This window comes from Rhododendron vialii, chromosome 4a (assembly GCF_030253575.1).
Source record: "Rhododendron vialii isolate Sample 1 chromosome 4a, ASM3025357v1".
NCBI classification, from domain to species: Eukaryota; Viridiplantae; Streptophyta; class Magnoliopsida; order Ericales; family Ericaceae; genus Rhododendron; species Rhododendron vialii.
In genome coordinates this window covers 29,098,494-29,122,141 of record NC_080560.1, presented here as the reverse complement: position 1 = coordinate 29,122,141, position 23,648 = coordinate 29,098,494, and the positions used below count along the sequence as shown (strand labels likewise).

Below are 23,648 nucleotides of genomic sequence, written 5' to 3'. Positions count from 1 at the left end.
TGCAAAACGGTAATCCGAACAGTGCAACCTTATTTTTGGTTTTTTTAGTGAAAAGAACATCGTTGTGTTATTAATCTAAGTATAAAAAAAAAAATATTGAGCTGAAATGAAAAATTGAATTGAAAAGGGGGAAATACCCCCTGCGTAGGATTACATCTTCCTGACCTTGTGCAGTGGATTTTTACAGAGGCGTACTCAGAAATGTGGATTTTTACAGAGGCGTACTTAGAAATTAAATTAAACAAAAATATAACTAGAAATAGCACATAATTCGATCCGTACTTATTTTTAGCTATATAATTGTTGTTGTGTAACTCTGACTTACAATGAACTTGTGGGGATCGGGAGTTTTTTTCCCGAACCTAAACTAGGAGGGCTTCGGCCTCGGAGATTTTGGAGATAGCTCATTTGGGGATTTTTGGTAAAGGGAAAGAGGTATTTTTTTGGTTTGTTTTGGTTTGGTGTTTCCTGAACTTTGGAGGCAGAGAGGTATTTTTTTGGTTTTCTTTTGAAGGGTTGTGGAGAGTTTTATGGGTTTTTGAAGGAGTTGGGATTTCTGAGGAAATATGTAGAAGGTTTTTTCTGTGGAAGGAGTTGTTTTTTAGGCTTTTGTCAAGTGCATATGCTAATAATCATTAAACGCGAACAACTAAATTCCCTTATCAATGTTAAAAATTGTAGTAGTTAATGAATCAAGTATTGTTAGCGCCACATAAAAATGGGCTTCTCGGCAATCCAAATGTAGAGAAGCCGGTGCAGTTCTATTTTAATCATCTACCTCGACAATTAATTATTAGTATTCTTCTCTGCATTATAGAGTCAATGCAAGAAGAAGCAAAATATGTACAATTTTAGCTGTCTTCTTTTAGAAGAAGCAGATAGTATCATTCTTTTTTATATGGGTTTGGACAAGATGATTTTGTGTTCAATCTTTTGTTTGCTTGTACAAATATGTTCCTTTATCTCTAAAACACTCTACTATATTCAAAATACATTCGATCAAAATTCAAAAAGTCAAAAAATCAACCAAAATGTAAATAGCTAAAAAATAGGATAACCGAACACCCCCTAAACTCGCATCATGACCATATAGGAGATATGTGATAGAATCATTTCTGTCATTTCTAGACCGGCATGCCCACATCACATTATATCCAAATTTCATAACGGAAAACAGTTATGAATTTCTTTTCTTCAATTTAAACTCATTCTCCTCGACTATTTTTGTCATCGTTGGCATTCTGTCTGATCGATCGTAAATTTTCAAAGGTAAGTTTAGGTCTTTTACTTTTTAATTTTTGAGTGTAAAACCGATTAATTTAGGACACCAATTATCTCACTTTTCAATTCAAGAAACTTATTCAATCCGGGCCGTACTATATTATTTACGACGGCAGTGGTGCCATTGTTGGCCCCACCATGTATTTGTATAATATAATTTAAATCATTCATCTTGTAGGGCCCTCAAAGTGGTATGTTTATGCAAAAATCAGCTTAATTAGATATCGATAGGGTATATCAAAAAATTGAATTTTGATTTATGAAATGGACGATCTAATTCTATCTAGTGGCGGATTCAAAAATCTAATACAGATGGGTCACCTTTTGAGCATAAAGTTGATAAAAATTCTCATAAGCTAATATAAAGAGAACATGCATTCAAGAAAAAATTATAACGAGAATAGAAAATATTTAAGCATTCTTTATAGAGCACAAAACTTTTGATTTTTGATTTTTGATTTTTTTGTGAAAGAGCAAGAAATGCATTAATAATAATATATGATAATATGAAAAGTATAACTGTGTTGTCACCATTACATTATGAAGACATGCCAATGACGAATGAAAACTAAACATACAGTAGACATTTTTAAAAAAATGAGTGGACACAGTTTTGTATTTTAATTTTTTTATTTGATGGTAAATTCAAATTGTCTCAGTTGGCATTGTGGTAGTGCCTCACACTAAGCATTTGATGGGTGAGGTTTGACTCATGTTAGCCACAAGTTTTGAGAATTTTTTATTTAACGTTTCAGCATAAAAATGAAAGAAAAAAGGCATAGACCATGCTGGGATTCGAACTCGCGTATAAGCGTAAGCCTTTACCACTGGCGCAAGACGCACCATTAGGTTCTCGGTAATTTTATACTCCGTATATATTACTTGACTTCTTCGGTTTACAAAAAAAAATTCTGATAATTTCAAGTGGGTCATGTGACTTACTTTTGTTTTAATTGAATCCGTCCCTAATTCTATCAATAAATTTTATAATTTTTAATACATCTATTGATGTCATATCAAACTGATCATTCGCGTTGAGATACTATTATGTGAGCTTTACAAAAATGAATAATTTAAATTGCTACAACACACATACGGTAGAGTAGTGCTATTGGTACCGACGGTACCATAGGGAAAATGTACCGACGGCCACCGGACGGCCGTCTCCGGCCACCGGACGGCCGATCCGAGCCGTCCAAAAATTTTAAAAAATAAAACCGAGTGGGCCTACGCGGGAATCAATGGCATCCGAGGTGTGTAGAGTACTTGATCCGAGCACCCCTTTTTCGTGTATATACACGTATATACAAATATACACGAAAAATGGGTGCTCGGATCAAGTACCCTACACACCTCGGATGCCATTGATTCTCGCGTAGGCCCACTCGATTTTATTTTTTAAAATTTTTGGACGGCTCGGATCGGCCGTCCGGTGGCCGGAGACGGCCGTCCGGCGGCCGTCGGTACATTTTCCCTATGGTACCCGTCGGTACCAATAGGATTTCTGGAGTAACTTTGGCTAGAACTAGCTTTGTCATTCGGCCCCACCCCCAGAACTTACTTGATTGGGATGAGCATACACCGAACTGCCACCCAAGTCCCCACCCCAGCTGGCAGCTTCCTATACAAGTCTACGTGTCATCCAGCTTACTCATCCACGTGTACATCAACAACCCCACAGCTACACGTACGTGTTATCGTGTTATTCACAACAACGTAAAAACTCACTACTCACTCGGATCCCCACCCCATACATTTCATACTCTTTTTAACTCTTATTGTCAAGAAAAACGATAAAACCAAGTTTTGCCCAACAGTCCACTTCATTGTCTCTGTACACTTTACTGTTGTTGAGCTTTCGGTGTTTAGATTTGCCGGAAAAAACTAGAGAGAGAGAGAGAGAGAGAGAGAGAGAGTTTTTTTTTAGGATAGTCAAATGGCATCAAGGCAAGAAAAAGAGCTCAGTGATATAAACAGAGAAAGGAAGGAGAGAGAGCACGAAGAAGAAGAAGAAGATAGACGACCGAAAATGGAGTCTCATGACCGTGATTACTACGAACAAGGACAAGAGGAAAGGCCCGGCGTCATCGGAACCATACTGAAATCGGTGGCCGAAACTCTCGAAAGCGCCAAGGAGGCCGTTATCGGCAAATCTTACGACGAGCTGAGGGAAGGCGGGTACGAGGAGCAGGCCCAGGAGGAGGAGGAGGAAGAGAGAGGGATTACGGATAGGGCAGCAGAGAAGGCGGGAGAGACGAAAGAGGCGGTAAAGGAAAAGGCCGAAACGGCAAAGGAGATGGCCAAGGAGACGGCTGAGTTGGCCGCGGAGGAGACGAAAGAGAGAGCCAAAGAGAAGAAGGATAGTGGCGTGGGGAAGATTTCGGAGAAGGCGAAAAGGGCTATGGAGACGTTGAGTGGTGGTGGTAGGAGGCAGGATGAGAGCCAAGAGGAACCTAAGGTGAGTCTTGTCTCTGAAGATGAGATTAAATTAAGCCACAACATAAACCATCGCACTCACATAGGCATGCATGGGACCCACATGTAAGAGAAACAGTATCATCGATATATGGGTAACAGTATCAGAAGGCTTGTAACGGGAAACGTTTTTACTGGCCAATATTTAAAACCTTCGAAATCTCGATATGTAATGGGAATTGCTTGCAGTGGTTGTGCATTTTTAAAAATTACATTCGAGGAGAGAAATTTTAACTGCCTAAATTGCCCGTAACAATTGCGTAACGGCCGTGAACTGATCCGTTAATTGGAAATGACGATAGGCATGGGGTATTTCATCTCACGAGGACATTAGGCTGTAACCATATCGAGAAGGCACAAAATCCATTGCGTATCGGCCGATACAATATGTAACAGTTGATATTTAAGACCTAAGGTAGCCTAGGCACCACTAGAGTTTTTTTTTTTTGTACTTGCGGGACATTATGTTTTCGACCCGTGGTTGGCCAAAAAAAAAGGCTACCCGCGTGCAAATAAGGTAAGGGTCCATCTATTGGGGAGCAATTGTAGAGTGCACACTACATTGAATGAATGCAAACTTACTTAAAAGTTTATGTACTCAATACTATTTTTTTTTTGGTCAATTGGATATATATACACACACACCTCAATACTACCTTTACACTAAAACCGCCTTAACATTGACCAGTGTTAGTGTTATTGGTTTTATCTTTCTTTGTTTTAAACAGGTTTCCGTAATTTTCTGTGTGGGAGAATTTTGTTTATTCATTTCTAACTGTAAAGGTTCATTTAGTTCCGATGGAAATATGGGGTGCCAATGGAACTGAAGCATATGGAGATTACAATGAGATGGATAATTATTTTTCGTAGGAAAAATACATGGAGACGGAGGATGGAGCCAGACGGAAGATGCAAGAGTTGAAGCTGAGAGAGGAGGGGTACGATGATGAGGAGAGGAAGAGAGCAGAGGCAGAAAGGGAAACTGCAGAGGACAGGTAAAAATTCAGTATATTTACATGTACATGCACATTTGCCTGGACTTGTGCCGAGTGGTTAACAAGGTCAAAATAAGTGTCGTACCGCTTGTAATTTACATGGACTTTTAATGTGATAACGAGGCAATAAAGGGGAATGCTATAATACATACCCCTGTTTGGGTGCGTATCATATGCACACTCAAAATGTTATGACTTATAGAGAAAATGTTACGAATGGTATTGCTAAAAAGTTACGAATGCACCAAAATGTAATGAATCATAATGAAAATGTTACGAATCGTATTGTTGAAAAGTTACAAGTTTTAGAACAAAAGTTACGAAACACACTAAAATGTTATAAATGAACCATACAATAGGTGCATATGGTACACATTTTTAAAGGGTGTGTATTGTAGACTTTCCCGACAATAAAATGCGTATGGAAATCGAATTAGTTATGTTCTTTGTGGGAATGGATAGGGGGACTGCAGGGACGAGAAACATATTCAGCGCGATTGGTAGCGTGAAGGAAGCTATAAAGGAGAAGCTAACAATGCCGAGTGACATTGTGGAAGAGACGCAGGCAGCACGTGAGCATGGCGGCACAAAGAGAGCAACGGCAGAGAAGGTGGTACTAGATGCTGAAGGAAACCCCGTTGATGAATATGGTAGGGTGCACTTGCAACGTGTGGAGCGCCGGGAATAGAATGCAAAAGCTTCTTATGTTTACCCTATGTTGAGTGCTTCGTATGTTTTACTTGCTTGTTTTTTCGTTTGTATAGCTTTGGGTTTTGTTTGTTCTTCCGGTTTTGGGAAATAAGATTTTGTACATTATGCATGCGTAGCTGGTCTCCAGCTAGGGTGTGGAAATGAAGTTATGTAATAATACTACTAGTTACTGTTTAATATGGGTTACATACAGAGACTTCAGCTGAACAAGGGAGAGAATCGCTCGGCATTGGAGGCCTCGGTACAACGATGTGCACTTGCAGCTAATTTTTCTTGCTCAAATCGATGTTCAAGTAATCTGTGTCACATAAAATGTCTCTCTTATTTCACTGACCGAAAAGGAAACAAGAAAAATAGAAAACATCATCGTTTCAAGTGTATGGGTATGCAGTGTAGTAATTATAATGAGGTGACCATACTTGCAGAACAATCGCTTTAAGTTCAACTAGTGGAACCGAACGAAAAACCCGAGCTCGAATGTCCAAATCGATCTTATCTTAGGAGACACGACACAGGTGAAGATCCGAATTGAAATGGTAACGGTGGGATTGATCCGAATTGAAATGGTAATGGTCAGATTTCGATTTTGGTTCACGCTCCAAATGTACCCCGAGTGCCCCCGTCTCAAACTCAGTTGAGCAGACCTTTTGCTCATCAGTTGATATTAGCTACTGTGGCCTTACCCACATTGCTGAGCGGTTTTTGGGCCGTTATTCAAGCCATTACCGAGACGTTTTTGGTCCGTTTCTGGGACGTCGTTATTCAAGCCATTATCGAGACGTTCTTGGTCAGTTTCCGGGACAAACTCTTGGTCAGTTTCCGGGACGTTTGTCGGGCCGGGAGTATCGTTAGGATTTCGTATTATCACCTAATTGACGGCCAGCAAATAAGAAAATGTCGCACGTCTTCTGAGACTCCAAATAGAGTCCAAAAGGGTTGGCGCTTGGAGACAAGAAGGAATGGTTCTCATTGTCGATTGGCGGAAAAGGACCCTAGACCCTAAACGATTCGGGATGACAATCACCCAGAAGTAAAAGAAGTTAAAATATAAAATGGAACCTTCACAAATAAACCAAGCATAACTATTTCCAGTAAGACTATTTCTCCCATGCATATGTTACATGATTGAGCCACAGAGGAGAATCTGTTTTTCATCTGGTGTAATCCAACAGCTTTAACCAAATGCTCCAACTTTTAACCCACATCTTAACAAACCCATCCGCAAACCAAATGAAAGTTCAAATAGATGGGGGAATTATTATATGCCTTGCAAGCAATGAAATGTTGGTGATGAAAAACTATACATGCCCAGGTAGTGGAGAAACAATAGAGCTGTGTGGATCAAGGATTTATGAAGGAAGAGAACACGGAAAGGGACTCGCAAAGCAAATTATTTCCTTCTTTTCTATACTTTTCTTTTTAAGCAATCTAAGGTCCAACCAAAGTCCTGAAATGGACCTACCTAGATGAACTTCCTATATCGGTCTTTGACAGTTTACTCATAGACTGAGGATTTTTGACTTGTTTCGAATCTGCATTGATTGCTATCTTCCCCATTCCAACCTCCACGACTTCTGTCTCCCCTTTCTCCCTCATCATTTTCTCGCAAAATAAAGTATCAGCAGCTTGGGATTGAGTAGACAGTGTTGAAGGCTCTAAAAGACGAGGACCTGAACTAATCCAAGGATGAAGTAGGCATTGGGCAGCAGTTGGCCGCTTCTCAGGGACAAAATCAAGAATGGGGACAAGGAAATCAGCCAACTCAGCGGCATCTTGCTCGCTGAATTCGTACTTCTCCATTAGAACCTTGTTCATGGGCCAGAAACGCAAGCGACGAATGTGCCTTAGATCACCGTATCGGTTAAAGAAGTCCCGCGAATAACGGCCACCCAAGGCAATCTGTCGAGGTATCAAGGTTTTCAAGGTCACATTCGTTGGGCTGAGTGCAACAAGGCTGGGTTGGATCTTTGAATTGTGGAGGATTTTGAGAAGGGGAAAGAAGATCAAAAGAACAACAGAAAATTTTAGCTTCACAAATCTCATTCACCTTTTTCCCTTCTGCAAATCCTTTCACGAATCTGAGATCCCAACACAGCCTAAGGTTTACGGAAATGAGATTCTTACCTTCCGTGGCATCATCCCTAGAAGCTCCATCATCAATGCTAAGTGGTCCTGTATATAGAGAATTAAATTTGGTTGATAATGGTCAACTGCAAGTCTGCAGCGGAAAGCCAAAGAGGAGTTGAATAGTTCTTCAATAGACTATAATATATTTTGATAACCTTCACTACACAGTTTACTCTATAGGCGGAAAAAAACACAATTAAGCAACCGATTACACGCAACATCAGGTGATAGGTTACTTTGACGTAAAATCAAGAACCTTTTCCAAATGAGTTTCCAGATTTGAATAGCAAGTGACATGCATCATCAAACTAACTGAATTGCAGAATTATGTACCAACAAATCGACTTAGTTGTAAAACAGATGGATGTGTTCCAGTTCAGCACAAGGGAATTGCCAAGAAGGAAAACTCATAAAGCGTCATGCCAGGACTCTCAAATCCTTTCCAGGAGCAGGAGATAAATAAAATCTAAAACACCACGAAAATATGTACACTTCCTCTCCTTTGAATAGTTTCATGCTTCTTGCTTTGAGCATATCTTATGCATTTAATTATGCATTGGAGGGGAAAACGTGCCTGAACAATGGCCGCTACTTTCGGGGCATCATAGGACATAGACGGACTAAATATATATACATAGGGGCAGAATATGCTAACACCATATTCATGCTAACACCATATTCTTGCCAATTTGGAATATGGTGTAGTTTGTGAAAGAAAATGGAAATGGATTAGAAGTCTTTATTTATGGAATTTGGTCCATTTTTCATGCTTCACGAAGGGTTTCGCCGGAAAAAATGGGAGAGAGAGAGAGAGAAGGTTGCCGGAAAAATGGGACTTGCTGGATAAACAAACGCATCAAAAGACAAAAAACATAATGGGTCACCGACTGGAGTGGGTATAAATATAAACATAATCTATCTCTATCTCTAAATAATAAGAGTTTGTTTTTTTTTTTCTTTTCAAAACTGCAATGACTTTCCTAATCTTTTTGATAGTCCTTTTTATTGTTTTTTTGAGATTTTTGTAAAGAATTTCCCGATCTTCAAGTATAAATATAATGGGTCGTCGGACAAATAGGACTCACTGGAAAAAGGGTTGCCGGAAATGGGTTGTGGCAAAGGTGGGCCTATGTCATGGAGAAGGGGGAGGGAGGGATAGGGTGAGGAGTGATAATGTTTTAATCACAGCCATTGAAATGAGTGGCCGAGATTGGGTGTCAAATATGGGGTTAGCAGATCTGGCTTTATATATTTAATTAATAAAATACAAGGGCCTTCTAATAAGGTCGCCCTTATTTTCGTTAAATGCGGACGTCGCTAACATCCATTGGATCGTGATTTCAATGGTTCGGATCTGCTGATGGTCATAAATCATTTATCCAGATCATTAAAATCACGATCCAATGGTTGAGATCACAAGTCCGCATTTTGGCTGTCTAAGGTTCCGAAGACTCTTAAAAAAACCTCTAAAAAAACCCCCCAAATCTTAATCTCATAGTTCCTGATCAAATTTTGATGATCCGAGCCGCTTAATGTGTTCAGAACGTGATTTTAAGGGTGCCCATGATAAATTGGCAAAAACAAAAAAATGGGGAAGGGCTTGATTTGAGCATTTTTTTATTGAACCGTTCAATAAAAAATTGTTCGGATGAAGCCCTTCTCGGTCATTTTTTTTGCTGATTTCAAGCGGGTACCCTTAAAATCACGTCCTGATTACATTGAGCGGCTCGGATCATCAAAATTCGATCGGAAACTTGGGAGGGTTTTTTTAGAGGTTTTTTTAAGGGTCCTCGGAACCGCCCCGATATATATATACAGTTCTTTTCATATCATGTATTCCGGATTTTACTCTCCATCCGCCCCTCGATCGTAGGCCGTTGGATTAGATCCAATGGCTGTAATAAAAAAAAGGATCTCGCGGATCTTATTTCGGGTAAAATGGCTCCCGAGTTAAAAAAAAAAATAGGTTAGATGATACCCAAATCCCTTCTTGGCTTTCGAGTGCCAAAAATGGCAGATCTAAGTCCCTAATTGAATTCGAGCCTCGAAAATGGCTGGGTCACGTCTGAAACTGGAAATCAAAGATCGATTAAGGGCTGGGTCAGATCAAAATCACCAGGGGAGTGCTCAAAATTGTAGAAAGCTGTTGGTTGTGCACAAAATAGTTTGTACAGCTTCGAAAAGGGGCGAAATGGGTCTTGAGTGTTCAAAACAGTGAAAAATCAACTTCGAAATGATCGATTGGAGAGTTTTGAGAGTCGAAATCGTGGTTTATGGTCTTAGGTTGGGTAGATCTGTAGGAGACGAGTGGATTGGGGGCCCCGGCGAAATTTTTCAGCGCCGTTTTAGGGTTCCTGCGAGGTTTCCAGAAAAGATGAAAGGGCTAGGATTTGAGCCTAGCTCTGATACCAAATGATGCAACCAAAATATCAAAGGGAATCAAAGATTCAAAGAAAGAGAGCAAAATCTCATTCAAGGGGATAAATGGTAGAGAAAGAAACTATGTCTCAATCAATATATTCAATATTCTTAATAATCAAAAGCTACCAAAATGAGAGACAACTTACCTATTTATAGACTCAAAACCTTACACACACTAAAGACACTAAAATGACAACAATTCCCATAAATCCTACTGCATCAATATGGTAGAGACTAGTTTGACTTAATAGAATGCCTATTATACACTCAACAAGAAATTTCCCATGGCAATTCCTCCCATTAAATTTGAAGAAGGTAATCCAATCTATACAAATAACAATACGGGCAAATTGCTACTATTAATTGGGGTCAGGGGCAGAGCTATGTTGGGACCTGGGGCCCCCTCGGCCCTGGCTCCCGAGTGTCCGAGTTTTAAAAATTTTATTTTGTATATACCTGATTTTGAATATTATTGATAATTATTCGTGTATAGCTAGTTATAATCTTCATTAATTTTGGTTCGATTTGATAAAAAATCAGTTATTTTACATTCTCATTTCTCAATTTCTTTCATAAATAAAAAATAAGCACATGACATTTGAATTAGTCTAAAGAATCATTTTAATGTACAAATGTAATGAATTAGAAAGCAAAAATCTTATAATATAATAAGTATATATTCCGATAAAAAATATATGTTTTTTAAGCCGGCCCCCCAGAATCAAAACCCTGGCTCCGCCACTGATTGGGTTCACATGACTAATGTTGTTTCAGTGTTATGTGACAAACAATGCCACGGTCAATTCCAAAATTTGGACCTCGAGCTCAATTGGACATCCCTTATAATATCAAACCAAAGCCAACTGACTAAAGTCGTGTTAATCATCATTTGCAACTACACGACACCCATAAATCTAAAAGCTCTACTGTTAAACCATATGATAATTTTGTGAAATAGTAGTTTGGAAGTCCCGAAAGCCATAATCAAAGGTGAATCCAACTAACACATAGGCTAATAATGACAAAGTTACCAAAAAATAGGATTTCAGACAGATTCGTTACAAATTGATAGGAAAGGCTCTACATAGATGGGTTATGAGACTCAAAACAAACCCCTAAACTGCAAGACTAGATTTTTATGTTTGGGGGAAAATACAAGGGCTAAAACATGATCTACTACTATCTGAAAACCCTTCTCAGGACAATGATTGCTTCTCCAAATAAGATACCAAAAGAGCTTACCAATTATTTTTTGAACATAACACGACAGACAACCACCTCAATGAGAAACTGCTTACAAGCAACCACCTTAATATCAAGCAGCTAACCTCCACAAGTGCCATGAAACCATGTAAATTAAGAAAACCAACCTCTTAAATTTAGTTTTCAATCTTTGCTAAAAAGAAAAGCCCATAAATTCAACATACGTGTTGACATAATTACATTTAATCCTATTATCTATACAAGTACCACTTAAGTCAAAAAATTATATGTGTTACACCTTCAACTCTGGATTTTTAAATAAAGTTCCAAAACTATAGCTCTCATACCGCCTTAGAAAGACATTTTGTTTCCTTAAACTTGAGTTTTGATCAAAGTTAATTTCATATTGCAGGATGTACTCCATTGATACCTATGACTCCCGTGGTGGGCATCACATGAGTTACCGGGCTCCACGTCCACGAGCCAGTCCATTAAATCCCACCTTGTACCACTCAAGAAATGCGGTAGCCGCAGAAGAAATCGTTTATGAAGAAGTGTCTCGAGTATACCAAGCGAGACCTAAGCACCTTGACCTTATGAAACAAGCGGAAGTGAAATTGATCACATGAGTTACCAGGCTCCAAGTCCACGAGCCACTCCATTAAATCCCACCTGTACCACTCAAGAAATGCGGTAGCTGCAGAAGAAGTCGTCTATGAAGAAGTGTCTCGAGTATACCAAGCCAGACCTATGCACCTTGACCTTATGAAACAAGCGAAAGGTTTGTATCAAGTCGAAACTCGTATGCATACGGCCGCACTGAGTCAAGAGTATGTACTTAACCCACAGAGATACGGTGACATCGTAGACCGAGCAGATGCCCACGGTGACTTAGGGCACATGTCCCTGAGCTTGCACCTGTGGCTGCTCTGAAGGTGCCAGTTCCTGCTCCTTCGCCTACTCCAGAGGCTCTAGTGGAGGATGACCCAGAGGAGCCGTCTTTTGACGACGACGCGACCGAGACTGACCACTAGGACGCCCAGTCCTTTAGGTCAAAGGAATCGGTCACTGGAGCCTATCATGGACTCAACGACAGAGACTGACTTTTCTAGTTGTACTTGTGTAGTATTTGGTGAAGTACTAGACCGGGTGTATGTACATTATCTGGTCTTTTTGCTAGTAGTATGTGTATTGTCAGCAGTTAGTTGTATGTCATCTTTTGCTGTGATATGATGATGCCCATGCAGTTGGGTTATGTAACTGCAAGTTCAGTAAGATGCGAATATGATGGGGAAAAAAATGTTATCTACAAGACTTTTATTAGTACTTTTCAGTAATTTTGGCAATATTAATTGTCATTAAATAATTAAGTAGTTTTATATTTACATTTCTATTTAGGAACCATGGTAAACACATGTGGTAATGCCTCGTCAAGTCAACCCCAGTCAGATGAGTGCATGAATCGAATGGAACAAATCTTACAAGGGTTGGTAGGCGTTGTAACCAATCTTCAGGATACAGTTAGTAACCAACAACCCCCCCTGTTATACCTGCACAACCACCACATGTTCCACCTCAAGCACTGCCAGCACCACAACCGCCACCCCCTCCAATCGTAGCTCCCGGTCCCACTGAACCACAAAGAGTTCCAATTGAACCTCCCGCTCAAAATTTAGACCAACCTGAGGAGCCTGGGAGAGAGGTTAACATTAGGGAATTCTTGAAATTAAAACCCCTAACTTTTCATGGAGATTGATACCATAAAGGCTGAAGCATGGATAGCAGCTCTGAAAAAGATTTTCAAATATTGCAATGTACTGAACAACAAAAGGCAAGTTTTGCTGCCTATCAGCTCCAAGGTGATGCCGATGCCTGGTCGCAGATCATAGAACCAACGGAGCTGGCCATGGTATTGACTCGATTTGAAATATTGTTTTAAGGAAAAGCACATTCCCAGAGCAATACAGGATGCCTTGAGTGCAGAGTTTCAACTGCTTAAACAGGGAGATAAGATGAGGGTGGTTGAGTATCCCACCGAGTTTACTAAGTTGTCTCCATACGCTTCACATCTGGTGGAAAAAAGGATAAAAAGGCAAAGAAGTTTGAGGATGGGTTGAGACCAGATATTTTGATAACAATCAAACCAATGAGGTTGGAGACATATGCTCAAGTATTTGATCGAGCGGTACTCGTTGAACAAGGAAAGGTGGCTGTCCGCCAGTTTCATGATAATAAGAGGAAGGGGGGGAATTAGTGGCGGTAACAACAATGTAAGTAGCAAGAAGATAAATGTTGGGAATGGTAACCTGGGGAATCAGCTGAATAGGAACCAAGGTGGCAATGTACCTGAGTGGGCAACATGTGGAAATAAGCTTTAGTTGTGGACAGCAGGGCCACATCCATAAGAATTGCTCGAGGTTGACTGGAGCAAATGCAGTGCCTGTTAGAGGAAATCAACAAGGTGGGCAATCACATTTCTTCCCTCCAGTTTAAGCCTTTTCTAATTGGACTAGGAACTTGAGTCTCTTTCTTGGGGAACAAGCGTGTCACCTAATTATCGTCATACAAAGATACGTGTCTTGATGCTTGGAATAAAATAAGTCTAACAGCCCACAAAATTATTCTGCTTCTTCTAAGAATTTGATGCAAAGGCATTAAGGGGATGCCACCCATGTACAAAAGAGAGCAAAGAATAGAAAGGAAAATGTCAAAATATAAAAAAGGACCTATACACCCCTCTATACCCCAAAAATATCTAACATGTCAAAAAATTATCTCAAAGTATGGTTGCACTCTCTTGACTTCAAACTAAACAGAGTAGAAATCAAAAGGCTCATAATTTTAGAAAAAAAAGGTATCTCCTTCCCATCAAAGTATCTACGATATTTAAATGAATATATCAAATAAGTATCTCAAAAAAGAAGAGAAGCTTAAAAGTTGACATGGAATATTAACAAAAAAATAAAACTGGTAAGTCATTGAAGATAACAGTTATCCAATTATAGACAACAGTTATCCAATTATAGACAAAGCTAACCAGCAGCAGCTGCATAAAACCCACAAAGAAAAGAAATCATTGCACATAAAAATATCAGAATGCCTAATTCCAGAAGGAAGAATGAGAGGTGGGTAGCTGAGATGTGTAGCAAGCCTGAGCCACATGATAGCGTTTTCTACCAAGTTTCAGATTTAGCTGTTCCTTGTAGTAAATGGATTCAATTTATAATGAATATGAGGGGATATGAAAAGTAAAAAAAGAGAGAGTAGAGCATAGAAGAACCTATTGCATGTGCAGAATAGATAACAATATCACTGTGTAGTGGGTTCCACAAACTCCCTTTGATTCAGTTGAAAGTCTTAAACTCTTAGGCGACATCTATGCAAAAGTGACCTTTTAAGGCCCGTCAAATTATTTTCAACATGCTTCAATAATAATCCCATAAACTGCCACTGATAGTCCACTCTGTTCGCATGATTGTATAGGAACGGCAGCGTAGGGAGGAGGGAGGGGGTGGGATGGAAAGAGGATGGTCGTTCGTGACAGTAGGAGAAAGAACAGCAGCGTAGGGAGGAGGGGATGGTCGTTCGTGAGAGAGAGAGAGAGAGAGAGAGAGAGAGAGAGAGAGAGAGAGAGAGAGAGAGAGAGAGAGAGAATTTTAGAACTTATTCCACGAGCCTCATTAAATTGCTTTTTTCTATTAGCCTAAGGGCGTTTTTGTCATTATATTTAGAGGAAAATTCATATTAAAGTTTAAAAAGAACTACATTTTGGCTAGTCACATGTATGACAAGTGTTGATATGCATGAGTTCTCTAATTGTACTTCTTACCACACAAACCCTAAGGAGGTTATGTGGCCAAGTTTAAAAGTCTGGGAACCACTCCGCACCAGGCCTAAACCATAGTGGCTAATGTCGATGAAAAAGAAAAAGTAATGTGGAGATAAATGATGACTGTACACCTTCACAGCTACAGCAGACTAACAACAGGATAAACGACTGCCTCGGTTCAAACTGTCATGATTCTCCCCCCCCCCCCACACACACACACACACACCACACCACCCCACCCCGCATGCAAAAAGAAAAGAAAACGACAGACAGAAAGAAAGAATGAACATATATGTAATTTAGCAAGCATTACGCCATACCAGGTTTCACCACCTTGTATTATTTGTATCCCTCACTTTCTCCCTCTCTGATCTTCAACTTTCACACACATGTTAATTGCTCGAATGACTATGATCTTCAACTTTCACACACAACTAAAAGCATATCAAATCACGATAAACAAATATGATATTTGAAAGACACATCCATACCTCATCTCTGTCAAAGTTGTCACCGCTATGAGGATCAAAAAGAACGTCACCAGTTGCAAGCTCAAAACAGATGCAAGCAAATGACCAAAGATCAGCAGAAGTAGAATATTTAGACCCCAGGATAACCTCTGGACACCTATATTGTCTCGTTTGGATGTCATTTGTAAACTGCTTGTAAGTCCAGCAAGCATTACCAAAGTCAACCAACTTGCATTTCAGGTCAACCGAAGCCAACAGCTGCTGCCTTGCGGATCGGCTTCCTCTTTTACGACCCAGACTTCCTTGCCCAGTTCCATCAGCTGTAGATACGGCATTCGCATAGACAGAACCCATATTTGAATTCGAATTACCAGAACTCTCGACAGCACCAGATGTTTCAGGGTCAGTCTCAGTTTCTGCTGAAGCTTCCTTCCCTGCACAACCCTGAGCAGCTCGCTTAGCCTTTCTTTTAATCTTCTTCTTTTGGTTTCTAGTCAAGTCCCCATTGGATGGCTTGACATCTGTGGTAATAGTAGTCCCAAACACAGTCTTGTTCACGCTGTTAGGAAGAATAAGAGGAACGCCAGACTTCCTAGGATCCTTAGATTGGTCAATCGTGGACAATAATAAAATGTTCTCCGGTTTCAAATCAGTATGTATAATCGAAAGCTGTCTGTGCAAGTAATCCAACCCCACCAGAATATGAAAGCATATTTCCTTGACTCTCTGAATAGGCATTCCACAGTAATCACTATACTTGATAAGTGTCAGTAGATTATCCCCTAAATACTCAAAGACCATACAAACATGGTGCCCATTTGGACCTGAGTGCTTAAAATGATCCAACAGCTTCACCACACATTTCTTATCTTCCGGGTCTTCTTCTGCAATCTGTTGCAAGATGGTAATCTCATCCATGGCTGCCTCCGTGTAATGCTGCGCACTCTTTTGCACTTTCAGCGCCACATATCGCTGCAATGTTCATGAAAATATACATTAAGCAGGAAACGAGAAGCACCTCACTCATGAAGCAGTTGGTTCCTTGATTGCGGTGAAAGAAAGAATGCTAATTTTGAGTTGAAGTTACTATTTTGGTTGGGATTTCAGACGTACTTCCCTAACTTTTTGGAGTCCAAAAAATAAGTACATAGCGTTACACAGTAATTTTAACACCCATAGAACAGTCTGAGATACTGCACGCCAAAAAAAGACCAAAAAGTATGTGCTTCATATCTTTTGGGATCTAAGAAGTTAAAAATAACAGCTCCATTGAACTGAGCTAAACAAATACTGGTATCAGACTCTCAATGTCCAGCACTCAGAATTCTCAGGGACGAAAGTATCAAAACGGATGTTCAGATAATCTCCTCTTCCTTTTAACCACTGTCTAAACCCCAAAAAAAGTTAGGACTCCAGCCATGCGAGTACTGTTTAAGGTGGAATGAAAAATTGCCTTTAGGTAAGATGGTGAAAGGAAGTAGACGAAATGTGAGCAGCTACTTACTTTTCACTTGGGGGAGGAAAGTCATGGATAAGTAGAATTCTACATTGCAAAATCAACTGGGTTTTTTGCATGGGAGGAGCAGCACAGCAATGGCTCAGTAAGGGTGGGACTTCCAAGCACACTGCATTGCATTTTCTGCTAAGGTGCTCATGCCTCAGTGATACTCGATTAGTGAGGTCTCAGTTAATTTTAAGCAAGGATCGAGGTAATGCTGTGGGTTTTGAGTATTTTTCCATCTCATAGTGCATCGTTCTCCCTTATGGATTTAGGAAATAAGGGTCGAATTTTGGTGTTTCACTGTCGTGTGTACAGGTATGTTTTGGTGTGCTTTTACTAACATGGCAAGGAGGATTTCCAAGAGTTTAAACCGAGAGTACATTTTCTAAGCAGACTGAAATGACTAAAACCTACCTGCAGTTTTTTTTTTCTTCCTCCATTTTCTCAGGTATTCAAATAGAGAGGACTGAAAAACCAACCAACTCGGTAACTAAACATCCATTCAGAGAAAATAAGCAACTAGACGAAGATTAATTTCCTCCACGTAGCATCATATCAAGGTCGAGGCTGTTCCATTCATTATACTGCCAAAATCACAAGTTCAATACAAAGACACAAGATTTGGAGAGAGCAAGAGAGACAAAACAAAGGCGGATAAAGAATTCCACCTCAGGAAAATATATTTTTCTAAGCAGAGTGGAAGGACTAAAACCATTTTTTTATTGTTATCTTCCCTAGTAACCAAGTAGAGGATTATCAAAAAACAACCAATAAGGGCATCTTCCAGGTTCCAGCCCTTGCTCAATCTAGAGTCAAAATTAAATTTGAGTTAAAAATAAATAAAACTCCAAATCATCTCCATTACTTAACTCATACCCGAATAAATCTCTCCACTCAAATCAAGGGACAATATTTTCTTTATCAAAATTCTTCAACTTTTGTGGCCATGGAATTCATATCCTTGCCATCAATGAGACCATTCACTCACAAGCGTAGATATCAACGAATTGGATGACTAAACAATGGAACGGGCAGCTAGTGTTTTGATATAGAAGGTGGTCTTTGCCTTGTGATCAAGTTCGATTTCGTCTCCATATCGCTATTCTCCTTGTAATTCCCCATTCATCGGTAAACCTACTAAACTCAGCCGGCTGCTTCCCACTTGTGTTTATCAAACTTTACCCAAATTAAGTTCATAGAACCAAATCCTAAATAAAAGCGCTTTAAACTCATTCCAATCCTTGACTCAAAAGTATTACACAAAATTTTAACCAAATCAAGGGAGACGCGAGACACAAATTATTACTGAAATCTTGAAAGGTTTGTTTTGCTCTTCACAATTTACAGTTATGCCATTAATGAAGCTTTTACTCAGATTTGTGCTTAGAAATAAGTTTGCCCATTGAAGTTATTCATACCAAACGAAGCTTTTTACTCAATTTAGTATAAGTTTGAGTAAGGGCTGGAGACGGTCTATATCACTATTCACTGTAACAATTCAAGTAACTTCCTCAACGTTTGGTTGGTTTCTTCCCTGGCAAGATGGGGGTTGAGACAAGTTGACCCCCTCTCTCCTTATTTGTTTCTATTAGTTATGGAGGCATTTACTGCTGTGCTCAGTTACATGGCTAATCACTTGGCTTTCACTTTCCACCCCAAGTGCAAAGCTCTCACTATTAGTCACCTCATCTTTGCAGATGATCTTTTTATCCTCTGTGGGGCAGACACCAATTCCTTTCAGTTGATCAAAGATGTGTTATATGACTTTCATAATTTGCTGGTTTACAACCTAACCTCCAAAAGAGTTCCATTGTTTTTGCTAGGGTGAATCAACAAGTTAAGAATGCTTTATACACTACCCTTGCAATCCTTGAGACTTTTCTTCCTGCAAAATACCTTGGTGTTCCCCTTATCACTTCCAGGCTTAGAGCACTTCCAATGGGGGGTTGTTATAGCCATTTTCCAGCCCCAAATGGGAAATCTGGTCTCCAATGGGGGGATGGAAAAGGAGATGGAAAATGGCTTTGATGGATATGGGGATGGATATATCCATCCGTAGATGCTGTTGTGCCGAAAACGAAATTGAGAATATAAACAAAACAAGTAGCAAAAATAAAAAACACAAGATTTACGTGGTTCCCCAAATTGGGTACGTCCACGGGAGAAGAGCAAGAGGATCCACTATAATAGGGAGATAACACACAGAGCCAGCTATACCCGTAACTCTCGTTGAAGCATCCAATGACAGATATCTAGGGACAAATCTCTGATGGAACCCGATAGGGATACCAAAACCCTAGGTGGAACCCAATAGAGCATAAACCAAAACCCTAATATCTAATCTTCAACATGAGAGACCCCCTAGGGGCCTCTCCAAAGGGATTCACTCAAGAAGTCCGAAACCTAATGAAGAGAATAATGCTATATTTATAGCCACAGAGTCCTTCCTAAAACCAATACTTGCCCAAACAAAATTCCTTGCACCCAAAGTCTAAACGAACAAAGAAACAAATCTTTTAGGAAGTCAAATACCTTTCTTCGACCATCCCAAATTCAAGGCATATCTCCAACAAATCTCCACCTTGACTTGAATTCCCTCGAACTCAACACTATAGGCAATCCTCTCCTTCAATCACTCATCTCCCCAAAAGCCCCGCACGGGGCAATCACCAACGGCACAAACGAGCAAGGCTTAAGCACACCTGCTTGACCTTGCAAACGTGACTCAGGAAATCCAGCCGCACATGCCTCCAAATTGAGCCTCTATCTTCCAACGGGCACCTCTCACCCAATGCATCCCTCCCGGATACACACGAAGATCTGCTCAAACTCCCCACGGAGTTAATTACCGACTCCACCACAGAGTTACTTACCGAACGAGTATACCGGTAAATATAGTTTCCTCCTCAAACCCTTGACAAACTTTATACATCTCCTCCAACAGAAAACACTTGAATAATCTTTATTGAACAAACTTCTCAACTTCATAACGAGTTGCCATTGAAACGATCACCAATTGCACAGTACGCAGCGGAAAACGAAAGCCTCGAATTGAAAATCCGGAGCTCTAATACCAATTTGTTCTGCCGAAAACGAAATTGAGAATATAAACAAAACAACAAGCAAAAATCAAGAACACAAGATTTACGTGATTCCCCAAATTGGGTATGTCCACGGGAGAAGAGCAAGAGGATCCACTATAAACAAGGAGATAACACACAGAGCCGGCTATACCCGTAACTCTCATTGAAGCATCCAATTACAGATATCTAGGGACAAACCTCTGACGGAACCCGATAGGGATACTAAAACCCTAGGTGAAACCCAATAGAGCATAAACCAAAACCCTAATATCTAATCTTCAACATGAGAGACCCCCTAGGGGCCTCTCCAAAGGGATTCACTCAAGAAGTCCAAAACCTAATGAAGAGAATAATGCTATATGTATAGCCACAGAGTCCTTCCTAAAACCAATACTTGCCCAAACAAAATTCCTTGCACCCAAAGTCTAAACCAACAAGGAAACAAATCTTTTAGGAAGTCAAATACCTTTCTTCGACCATCCCAAATTCAAGGCATATCTCCAACAGATGCATCTTTCCATCCCTAGACAGCTCAGCAAGGCAACTAATTTAAAAGAAAAATGGACGGCCGGAGTATACCTGAGTCGCCGGAAAAGGTTGTAGCTCGCCGGAATCTGGAAATCTCAAAATTTGGCCGCTTGAAGCTTGAACCACAACTGAAAGGTTGAACACCGGCAACAACCCTCGTCGGAGAGTCGACGGAAAGAGGGGGTTCCATTCTTAGACGGTCGAGAGAGGGGGGGGGTTTGATCAGGAAAATTTTTGGGGTCGATCGAGAGGAGGGTTGAGAGAGAGAGAGAACGAGATTTTCTCGGTCTCAATCGATCAAGATCTCGAGAGCTGGGGTTTTCTTCTCTAAGAGAGAGAGAGAGGAGATGAAGGGGGGAGGGGGGGTGTTGGGCTAGGCTGTTGGGCTTTTTTTTTTCTTTTTTGATCTTTAATCTGCCCATTGGGTTTTTTTTTCTTACCCCTTTTTTTTAATCAATTATTCACACTAAAAGAACTATCCATCCCCTCATTTTTCATCCCCCCGTTGGACTTGCTCTTAGAGCTCAAGACTGTAATGTATTGATTGAGAAAATTCTCCAAAGGGTCTACTCTTGGTCCAGCAAACTCCTATCATATGGTGGCAGAGCTCAACTCATAAATGCAATGTTATTTAGTTTCAAGTATTCTGGAGTTCAACCTTCATTCTTCTGTTCAAAGTCTTAGCCAAGATTGAGAGTGCACTTAAAGCTTTCTTTTGGACAGGTCCAGACATGAGAACTGGGGCCAAAGGGAATTGGCAGTCAGTTTGCAAACCTAAAAATGAAGGAGGCCTTGGGTTTAGGTTTCTTGAAGAATGGAACAAAGCAGCTATGGTCAAGCACATATGGGATGTTTGTAACAAATCTAACACTCTTTGGGTCAAATGGATACATACCTTTGTCATCAAGAATTCTTGATTTTGGGTTACGGAGATTCCTTAGAATACTTCTTGGACGATGAGGAAACTTCTTAAATTCAGAGGTTTAGTTCAAGCTCGGATGAAATGTGTTGTGGGTAATGGGCAGAACACATTCCACTGGCTCTATCTGTTAAGGACAGTTACTATCATTGAGAATGGGAGTTGGAAGTGGCCTAGAACGAGAAGTTTTGTTACTTAATACCACTGGTAAAGATTCAGTCCAATGGACTTTACACCCTAGTGGCTCCTTCACTACCAAGACTGCTTGGGAGGCCATTAGAGTGAAAGTTCCTATTGTGCCTTGGCACAAAGTTATCTGGTGTTCACATTATGTGCCTAGCTAGATGGGCAATAATTGAGCGGATTGCACTCCTAGGTAGGTTGCCTACCAAGGACAAGCTTCATGCATGGGGAGTTATCTCTGATGATGGCTGTGATTTGTGTGGGTTGGGGCAAGAAACGCATGCTCATCTTTTTTTCAGTTGTGCATATTCTGCTAGAGTCTGGGCTCATTTTCTCCAAGCAAATGATACTAGTAGGGCTGGGCATACCTTTCCTGATGAGGTAGCTTGGATGGGGCAGCATAGTAGGAGTTCCAAATTCAAGTATGCTATATTGAAGCTTTCTTTGGCTGCTGTAATCTACAGTTCATGGTGTGAAAGGAATTGCAGGGTCTTCAAGAGGCAGAGCCTTACTCATGAAGCCCTTATTGCCAGGATCAAAACAGATTAGAGAGCATGCCTCATGCCATGGAAAGGGGTTGCCAAGACAGATGAAAATCGTTTACCATGCCTTGCATGGAATATCCTCCCTCTGTTTTTGTTTAAATACATGCTAGTTCTGTTGTTAGGGCTCCTCCTCTAGTTTGCTTTTGTTGCTCATTTCTAGCTAGTAGTAACTAGCTAGTATTGGACTGTAAGGGCATTCCTTTGGTCCGTGCTTGGTTGGTTCTTTCTCTATGAAAATTTAACTTACCCAAAAAAAACAAAAAAAACTTCACTCAACGGAGTATCAGATCAAACCCGAAGCTGTTGGGTACATACGTTATGAATCACAAGACCAAAAGACAAGCAAGATATCTAGAGAGAGAGAGAGAGAGAGAGAGAGGTACAGAGTTAAGGGAGTCCCAGGCGAGCCAGACGGTGGAGAAGTGGCCCCAGCCGAGTTTGCTCTGGACAACGTACTGGCCACTCTTGAAGGCGTCGCCTGCACGGACGGCGTGGTATCCGCCGCGCCTGTAGTCCTCCGTCCCTTCGTCCTCCGACGTGAATTCGTCGCCGCTTTCATCGCTCTCATCCTCCTCCTCCTCCTCTTCCTTACCCCTGTGACGGTGATGGTGATGATGAATCCTCTCGTCCATTTGATTTATGATCAGGACCGACGACTGTGAAGTTTATTTTTTGATTTGTAAAAGTCGAATCGGACGGAATTCGGTGGTAGTGAGATTTTCGCAATCAGTTTGGTGTTTCTGTTTTCAGCATTATACTTCCAATAAGGGTTATTTGCAAGGACACCCCTTCAACTATCACATTTTCTCAACAATGACCCCCTTATGTTTAAAACTCATCAACATCACCCCTTCATCTATCAAAACTATCAATTACACCCCTTCTGTCCAATTTTGTTAAGAAATGTTAACATTTTAGACAGAAAAAAAGTAACTTGGACGGGAAAAAAAATTTAAACCCTAAAATGCCCTTGGCCATCTCCCATCTCCCATCTCCTCCCCCACTCATCTCCTCTATCCCCTCCAAACCCAAAGTTCACCTCAGATTTTTCAAAATCGGAAAACCCACCGGAATCAACTCCAAAAACCAAACCCACAAATTGAACCCTTCAAAACCACTAGCGCAAGCTAAGCACACCATCAAACCCTTACAAATTTTTATTTTTATTTATCTCGGTAAACCCTTACAAATTGACATCCATACAATCACATACAAAAACCCCCGATTCAACCCATACATTCGCACTCGCCGGAAATCGCAAAACCCATACAATCACAAATCTGAGACAAACCTTCAAATTTCGACACTCCACATAGAAAGAGAGGCGGTGCTACAGTACTTAGCAAATGGGGAAGAGACGAATGATTTGGGAAGAGG

At 40.4% G+C, this 23,648-nt stretch overlaps 2 protein-coding genes across 3 annotated transcripts; one reads left to right on the top strand and one right to left on the bottom strand.

Annotated features, from left to right (window-relative positions):
• Window positions 1–2,983: 2,983 nt before the first annotated feature.
• On the top strand, window positions 2,984–6,217 carry LOC131324673 (embryonic protein DC-8-like). The gene is made up of 3 exons (XM_058356746.1): window positions 2,984–3,739; window positions 4,627–4,751; window positions 5,214–6,217. The coding sequence occupies exons 1-3, from the start codon at window positions 3,218–3,220 to the stop codon at window positions 5,437–5,439; spliced, it is 873 nt and encodes a 290-aa protein (XP_058212729.1). The 5' UTR covers window positions 2,984–3,217; the 3' UTR covers window positions 5,440–6,217.
• Window positions 6,218–6,684: 467 nt separating this feature from the next.
• LOC131324672 (uncharacterized) lies at window positions 6,685–23,008 on the bottom strand. Of its 2 annotated transcripts, none has more exons than XM_058356744.1 (4): window positions 22,655–23,008; window positions 15,534–16,484; window positions 7,587–7,634; window positions 6,685–7,361 (listed from the first exon to the last, which is right to left on the bottom strand). In XM_058356744.1, the coding sequence occupies exons 1-4, from the start codon at window positions 22,901–22,903 to the stop codon at window positions 6,921–6,923; spliced, it is 1,689 nt and encodes a 562-aa protein (XP_058212727.1). In that variant the 5' UTR covers window positions 22,904–23,008; the 3' UTR covers window positions 6,685–6,920. The 2 variants fall into 2 exon arrangements, with proteins under 2 accessions (XP_058212727.1, XP_058212728.1); XM_058356745.1 differs by lacking the exon at window positions 22,655–23,008 and adding an exon at window positions 20,676–20,846.
• Between the last annotated feature and the right edge of the window lie 640 nt (window positions 23,009–23,648).

What these genes read in the sequence shown, in the direction of transcription:
- LOC131324673 (XM_058356746.1), top strand. Translation starts at nt 3,218, where the DNA reads ATGGCATCAAGGCAAGAAAAAGAGCTCAGTGATATAAACAGAGAAAGG. An exon ending in AGAGCCAAGAGGAACCTAAG is followed by an intron (nt 3,740 to 4,626) that starts GTGAGTCTTGTC and finishes TATTTTTCGTAG; the next exon opens with GAAAAATACATGGAGACGGA. An exon ending in AGGGAAACTGCAGAGGACAG is followed by an intron (nt 4,752 to 5,213) that starts GTAAAAATTCAG and finishes GGGAATGGATAG; the next exon opens with GGGGACTGCAGGGACGAGAA.
- LOC131324672 (XM_058356744.1), bottom strand. Translation starts at nt 22,903, where the DNA reads ATGGACGAGAGGATTCATCATCACCATCACCGTCACAGGGGTAAGGAA. An exon ending in CCTGGGACTCCCTTAACTCT is followed by an intron (nt 16,485 to 22,654) that starts GTACCTCTCTCT and finishes TGAACATTGCAG; the next exon opens with CGATATGTGGCGCTGAAAGT. An exon ending in ACAACTTTGACAGAGATGAG is followed by an intron (nt 7,635 to 15,533) that starts GTATGGATGTGT and finishes CTCTATATACAG; the next exon opens with GACCACTTAGCATTGATGAT.